Source organism: Anneissia japonica, unplaced genomic scaffold (assembly GCF_011630105.1).
Source record: "Anneissia japonica isolate Jap-2015-1 unplaced genomic scaffold, ASM1163010v1 scaffold9002_len284450_cov133, whole genome shotgun sequence".
In the NCBI taxonomy this organism is placed as follows: Eukaryota; Metazoa; Echinodermata; class Crinoidea; order Comatulida; family Comatulidae; genus Anneissia; species Anneissia japonica.
The window spans coordinates 257,842-266,094 of NW_022720930.1; the positions used below are offsets into that span (position 1 = coordinate 257,842).

At 33.6% G+C, this 8,253-nt stretch overlaps 1 protein-coding gene across 3 annotated transcripts in view; it reads right to left on the bottom strand.

The window, feature by feature from the left end:
- LOC117111450 (5'-nucleotidase domain-containing protein 1-like) overlaps nt 1–8,253 on the bottom strand; it is a 55,053-nt gene that overhangs the window by 46,327 nt on the left and 473 nt on the right. For all 3 annotated transcript variants that reach the window (XM_033254373.1, XM_033254372.1, XM_033254374.1), the window contains exons 2-3: nt 4,824–4,915; nt 4,024–4,205 (exon numbers count right to left, since the gene is read on the bottom strand). In XM_033254373.1, coding sequence (XP_033110264.1) covers nt 4,024–4,205; nt 4,824–4,915 — 274 coding nt within the window. The remainder of the gene's footprint in view (nt 1–4,023; nt 4,206–4,823; nt 4,916–8,253) is intronic.

Consider the following 8,253-nt stretch of genomic DNA (forward strand, 5'->3'; position numbering starts at 1 on the left):
CACATCATATCACCACTATCACACCATCATATTATCAACATTATATTGTCACTATCACATTGCACCATCACACTATCACTATCATCACATCATCCTGATCACATTATCACCACCATGTATCATCACTAGCACACTATCACCATCATATCACTAATGTCACTACCATCACATGATCAACATTATACTGTCAATATTACATTTGACCATCACATCTCCAAATCATTATCACATCACCCTGATCATATATCATCACTATCCCCATCACATCACCCATATCACATTAACATCACATCAACATTATATTATGACTATCACATTGCACCATCACATCATCATGATCATACCACTATTATCACCATCATATCACCAATTTCACATTACCATCACATTACATCATTACAATCACAGTACCACCATTATCACATGATAGTATTGCATTATTAACATTCAATCAGCATAATGACACCACCATTGAGTGCAATAAGACACTCTGAAGCTACAACTTTCTAAGTAATTTTGAATGCTGTCTATACGTGATCAACGTCTAATTTCCTTTCATTCAACCTTCCTTCTTTACAGATAATTACTTGCGAATCCAAGAGTATGGTAATAAATGCAATTTTAAGTCAACCTCAGCAAGTCTACCTGTAATTAGCTTGAAAATTAGGATGGATAATGACTAAAGTCTTGTGAGCTTCCTCTGTGCAATTATGCACAAAAATAAATCTGCCAGGAATATGTAAGGAGCCACTGGATTACAACATGCAATGGGATGGAAACCAGAATTGGTGTCCACTTCTATTGGAATATAATTATTCATTTTTATTTAATCTATATTTAGACATTTAATTCCCTTGAAAAACATTGGTTCACTTTGCAGAAGTCTACTATAAACTTTTTATATCTTCTGTTTTTGTTTTAGATATGTTCGTATGTAAAAAATTAAAAAAAATTTTAAAAAATCATGTTTAATAAGGGTGTCCAAAAATGAGGACTTTTTATTATATTGCAAGTTAAAATACGAACAATATTCAGAAATTTTGTATAAATTTAATGGCTGCATAATGTTTATAAAATTTGTACATTTGAATGTTGGTATTAATTTCAATATATTAATTTTTTTATGGATATGAATCAAGTGATTTTATTTGCTAAAGAGTGGCACTCGCAAAAAAGTGCCACATTTTGAATAAACATCATGACACTCAATTATAAAAAGCACAAACCTAAAATGCTTGTTTAGTATCATAGAAATAACTAATTAGCCGAGTTATCACTGAATAAATTAATAGTAAATTTGCAACATGTATTAGGTTGTGCATACTGCATTCAATAAGCTCCACTCACAAATAGCACTACTCTTAAATTAACACCGCTATCATAATCACCCAATTGAAGCCCCAAAAATCTCTTAAGCGCCATAGTACTTTATTGAAACATTCCAAGTAAAGACGATTTACACTCAGTCAGTTGCTTGATGTAAACACAGACAGAAAATCACTTTAATTTATGCAAATATTATTCTCTGTCGTAATCTAAATTCAAAGTTGTAATGAGACTACGACTACCTGTAGTATAAACACGCCACACTATGAAGGCTGTGATTAACTGTCATTAAGTCTGGTTATCAGCTTCTGCCTAAGTCCTAATTAGTTTGCTTGTGAGGTATGCATTGACCGATTTAAATTGCTCTCTGAGGCCTCATTCTATCATTCTCTGTATAACGTGTATTCTATATTCATCATAACATGATTTACACTTACAATGAAGCAACAACAAATTATTTAAAACATTGTAAATTTTACTGCAAATATTGATAGTTCTTCTATTATTAATTAGTTCTTTAATATTTTTCATACTCCACCTTGTTGTTGCTTATTGATCAAAATTGCTTATAAGTAAATACAGGTCAGCTCTCTCTAATTAAAGTCCCCTCTAACACAATAACTTTATATTATTGCGTGCATTCTTGAATTTCAGATATTGCATTTATTTATTTATTTATTCAATTTTATTACAAATAAAAATGCATCATTTGGATAATATAAAAAGGCAAATATTAAAAATTGCACAAACATTAAAAAGTGATTATATAACAATACTATAGACCAATATATAAAAACATTCAAATTCAAAATAAAAAATTACAAAAATAACATTGCACAGATCAAGAAATTCATTATATAAAAATAGAAAAGACAAAAAAAGGAACATTGAAATTCAGAAAAAACAATTACAAAAAAAAAACATTGCACAAGATAAAAAAAAGAGGTTTATAAAAACAGAAGAGACGGGAAAAAAAAGAACATTGGAATTCTGGAAAAAGAAAATTACAAAAAAGAATAGTCACAGACGTTAATAAAGCAAAGGACATTACAATTTTTTTTAAAGCAAATAAAAAAACATCAAGAAATTAAAGAGCGAGCCATGGAAAACAGTTGTTGCATACAATGAAAGTTGTAAAGTACAGCATACTATGCATGTTCTGGAATGCCAGAGCCTGTGGCCTAGACACCAGAAAATAACATACTGTATTTGTAACATACTCATTGTTGCACCCATAGCGCCACCCTGTTGTACGCATGTATTGTCTAGAATCAATGTGTTAAAAAAACACTAAAGTATCTACCATTTACCAGTACAGTAACAAATTTACATCAATTTTTAGACAGAGGGCGCTATATTAAATCATGGTCTAGCCTACAATCATCATTTGCAAAGTGTCAATTGGTATCATAATCGTAAAATGCAGCATCTTGTATTATCAAGAATTTATGAAATTTCATTTTGTAATGTACAATAAAAGGAGTAAAAAATAGTTACTCAATATGTTGCAGTATTTGATTCTTTGTCACTTATGCCTAATACTTTACAAGGTTTTAGATGAATATTGACAAGTTGTGGGAAAAAATGCTGGTGTTTTTTTTATTTGAATTTATATCTCATATAAATTTATGTAATCTGTATGTCCACTTATACTAATAGACTCAAAAATGGTTAAACAAACCTTCAAATTTGGGTAACGTTGGAAATGTATCTGGATTAGCCGAGCAAATGGGCTGGATTTACAGTAATGACGATGTTAGAGGTATGATCAAAAATGCGAAAAAACCAACGAAAATAGACTCTTTGGCGGCCATGTTTCGTGGGCAGTTTTCATCGCCTCAGTGGTGAACAGCCGAGCTCAGATCTAAGAAATACCTAGCCAAACCACAAAATAAACAGTAGCAGCGATGTGGATGGCAATAAATACTATAGTAACGCCTGTGATGTTGAATTGCATACATACTCAGTACTTTTTATTTATATATACTATATGATGATAGTATTTGGGTAATTTACATATAACCCATGTCCCACAAGACTGTGTCTTTAATACTATAATGGGTAGTTTTCGCCGCATGACATTACCGTTAGTACCCAACATGCAGCGTGATAGCTCCGCCCCTTTTTGTAAACAAATCGAAAAACGCATGTGCGAACCTGTAATTAACATACGTCGAGCACGTAAAATCCTAAAATTAACGTATTCCGCAAAGCAAGATGAATAAATTATGACGTCATCCGTTAACGTTAAGGTTACCGTCGTGCAGCAAAAACTGCCTATTATCAATTCTATCCCGAAAGTCCGCACATGTCCAACATGTGCAGCAAAATATAATAAAAGATGTGCTGAGCTAACCATTCTTTTGAAAATGGCTTCTTCCTACTTGAATCGAGTCCTGTGAAATCCCTACATAATTATTATTAAGTGCCCTAAAAAAATGTTGTTAGAGGTAATATGAAAATTAAATATATATTTGTCTCAATAAACATTTTTTAATCCTAAGTAAATTTTCAACAACGTGGAAAAGCATGAATCCTCCACCTAAAAAATTAATAGTCTCCTTACCCTACACTTACAGTAGTACTGTGATCAGTTCCTTGTTTTAAAGGCCTCATCTATTCTTTGCTCTTCAAACCCTATCCTGAAATGGTTCCTATTGTAACTTTGGAATAATTGTAATACTGGATTTCACTTACCATTTTGCTTTAAGGTGGCTTTAAAGTTATTAAACGGCGCCCAGTGACGCTCTTTCCCATAGATCTCCTCAATCTCGTCATCGCTGAGTGGTGTCGTACCATGGCTTGCACGCAGGATGTACCCATCTTCTGAGAACTTGAAAAAATTGCCTTTTTCAACATCACATACCAGACCTTTTGTTCTGTTGAAGAATGAAAAATATAGCACCAAGTATGATACATTTATTAGCAATGCACTTTAGTATCTACCTACCAGGAGCTAGAAAATCTACTAATAAAATATATGAAAATCTAAATAATCAAATTAGTAGTAATTCAAAACTAGAGAAATTAAGTAATTAAAATAGTTAATCTATTATTATTAAGCAGCTTTGAATTTTGTAATGGCAATGTTGCCTATTTTTCAATTTGCAGCAAAACAGACATATTGGTTAAAAACTCAATCAATTTTCCAAGAACGTTAGGATACTTTTGTTATCATTGACTGCCAAACCTTTTTTTCCTAGTTCTATCATACACTGTATGCTGAGGCATAAAGTGCACCAGTAAAAAAAAATCATTCCCATCTATTTTCAGATCATTACTTCTGGATTCTTCTCAGAACCTTAAGGGTGAGTGTTAGTGTTCTGGCGATGACAGCTAGTGAGTTTACAGTATGTGCAATACTGTACAAGAGTGGTGTGTTTGGACAGAGTTGGACATAATCTCATGCCGTTGGCAGCAAAACTCATAAAAATAGTTGTTTTTTCTTTGTTTTTGTTCAGTCAGAAATTACATATGAAATTAAAATTGATGCTTACACAAAATCTTTATCTTCTTCCAAAGGCCGTGCAATATCTTCATCATAGCCGAGATCCTCAACCAAATGCTTCACCAAACACTTGTAAATTAGCTGAAATCAAGCCATAATACTCCTTTACTATTGAGAATACAGACTTTGCAACATGTATAAAAAAAAAAAAGCAAAAATAGTTAATAACTAGAGCAATCACTCCATATAGAGAGTGCATATCTCCACCCTGTGCCTGAATAACGAACAATACGCAGGCCGTGTATAATGGGTTATGATCCATTCCATTAGTTTTTGCATAATCTTGCTGATAGACAGGCAGACAGCCGTGAATACGTAGCCTCTTTTGCCGGAGGCAATACAAAATAATGTCAATAATCTAATACTGCCAAATGACATCAGTCTACTTTGTAGATACTATTTTTAACATTTCCTTAAATACAATAAGAGATAATCACGAGCTCAGCAGAAGTGGGTAATTTTTCCATGAGTGTGGAATTATGCTGAAGACAGGGTGTTGGGGTAAATGATGGCTCCAGATATATGCTGACAGGAGTTCAACAAGTCTGACAGGTGGTACCAAGAGGCCGAATAGAGCCTCAGTCAAGGATCCCGGAATAAAATCGTTAGTGGAGTTAATGAGAAGACATTTTCTAAATTTTATAGTTAAGGATGGCCCAATATTGTGGTTTTAGGCCATTATATTTCTAAATTGATAATTGCTTTTTTGCCTTATAATGTAACCAGTTGCATTCAACATACATGCATACAGTACAATATTATCACAATATCATACATGCCAAGTGTATAAGAGACAGATATTAAATCATGGTCTAGCCTACAATCATCATTTGCAAAGTCCCATTACTTGGGGTCTAGGGGTTGGGAGGGTATGTCCCCATTACATGGCGTCTAGGGAGGTCTAACCCCCATGGAAGCTTTAGCTATTTAATGGATTATAAAGGGTAATTCTTATGATTCTTATGATGCGTATTACAATAGTCAAAGTATTGATTTTGACTTGTGTTTGATAGAATCATTTGTCTTGTGGGGCTACGACTATATGAATCAATTTCACATTTGCTGGCCTTTCCACAAGGTACAAAATCCTTGTCATAAATTGCGTTTTCAATGGGCATAAATTAATACAGATAATTACTGGGTGGGTACTTTAGTAAATGGTACTTCATGTATTATTCAGTGCAAGATCTGGTCCAACTACGTGATGATTCTTTATACAAGTATTCTAATCGTAATTATTATTGACCTTCATTAAATGATTCCAGAGAGACTGCACCATTAGGCTGAACAACATATATAAAAAATAACATAAATATTGAGGTTTTTCTTATTTTATTGCAAAAAAAGACAAATTAATATATAAGTACGCATATGCAATTTTCTTTGTAAATTGGGAGAACATGTGAAAAAACGTGAGAAAAAAGGCCGGGAGTTCACCAAAACGGGTCTTCCGGCCAAAATGGGAGTGTTGGCATGCATGCAATATTATGATTTGACAATCACAATAATTATTTTTTCAGGGCATGGATATTGTTCAAAAACGCCGTACATATGCCTAGACTGAAGTTTGGATCAAGCCCGCTTCACCAATCACAGATATTCCAACACCCGAACGTCCAAAAGCCGGACACATCCATATGAAAAGCGGGACTTTTTGTTCAAAAGCGGAACAACGTTATATAGGTCTCCCCCCAATTAACGACCACTTTTGGGGCTGGGGTTTTCGTGACCTTTATCAGAGGTTTGGATAATTGAAAAAAATAAATAATCAAAGTAAAAATGAAGGCAGAAATGCAGCAATTATAATGCTAAAATAATATATTCATTTTTCTTTTTTATCACTTTATTCAAATTCAACATAGAGAACATACATATTCAAAAACGAAAAATATTAAAGGGACGGAGAAGCCTTAGACTTGTCCATATAACAGGACATGCCTGGGAGACAAATAGAGACATTCGCAAAGAACAGGGTTACAGGATGGACAGAAAATGTATAAAAATATATGATTGGCAGTTACTCAAAAATAAAACCGAAAAATACAGAATTCAAAAGTTTCTTTAAAAAATTGAATAAGAAAAATAGAGCAGAATTTATTTTTTTAATTATTCATATATATATAGATTTGTATAATATATCGACCATAAAAATAAACACATCGTGTCTCGCAATCCGTCACAAGGTCACATGAAGTTTACCGCTGATATTAGTACCCCAGCTCGGCACGTTTTCATGCGCTACACTGCGTAGCCTAACCACATTCTACCACAACACGGCTCATCGTCTGTATGAAAAATATTATTAGTTTATCACCATATCTGGGCAGGAAAAGTGATGAGGGAGGGAGGCTTTTTTTTTTTTTTTATTTTGCTAAAGCCAAATATCACCCTTGTGTTGTTTGCTGGTGCATTGATATTCAAAGTAAAACATGATTTAGATAATGCAAACAATATCTACTAACTATTTAATAAAATAAATGAAAAAATAAATAAATAAAATTTTTTTTTTTAATTTTTTCCAAACAAATTTTTTTTTTTTCCAGTACCATAGAAGACATGCGCGCGGGGGTGATAAACTAATAATTTTTTTTATTGGGCCTTATTTTTTATTAATAAAAGTTAAAATGCGGGACAATTTGGGGGTTGGACACGACTCCCAAAAGCGGGACAGTTGGAACCTATGCCAATCAATATGTCAGATTTGTGTAAAATCGTCAGAACAATATCAACTGCAATTTGTTTGATATTTTAAAACGACCTCATCATGCCGTCAGGCAACAGGGGTTCGAAACATCTTTGTTTTGATGGGATAAGATACCTACTGAAAACTCTCTGGCGCCGCCATGCCATGGTTGGGAATTACAGTATCTGAGGCGGTGGGCGCGAAAAAAAGGGTTGAATGTTTTGTCCAGCCCCCCCAGGGCAGGGAGTTGTTTGGTTATTTTTGCATTGCTCTGCTGCAGGCCAGTTCATAATTTCATTGCATTGCAGAAAAAGTTCCCTAAGGCCCCATAAAAAAAATGATTAGTTTATCATCCCCGCGCGCATCTCTTTTGACGAAATCGCGATATTTTTTTTTTTTTTACTAGATTTTTTTCATTGAAAAAACGATCGTTTGTTCGTCAAAAACAAATTTTAAGGCTGGTGAATGATGATTTTCGATCTTTAGAGTAGTCGGCAAGTAACAATATCTATTTATAGGCGATCTTTTTCATACTGCGCATGTCCACAAAGAAAGAGAGATATGACGTTCGTTGACGACGAACGGCGAACAAATCTCAAAGTTTCGCGCGCTAGCTTTGCTCTCTCTATAATATCATATTTAATAAAAGTACATGTGTTCTTGTTAATCCGACTTCACTTTATTCTTGACTTTTGTGTTTTTAAACCAATCACACTGGCGAACAGCGATGGGACAC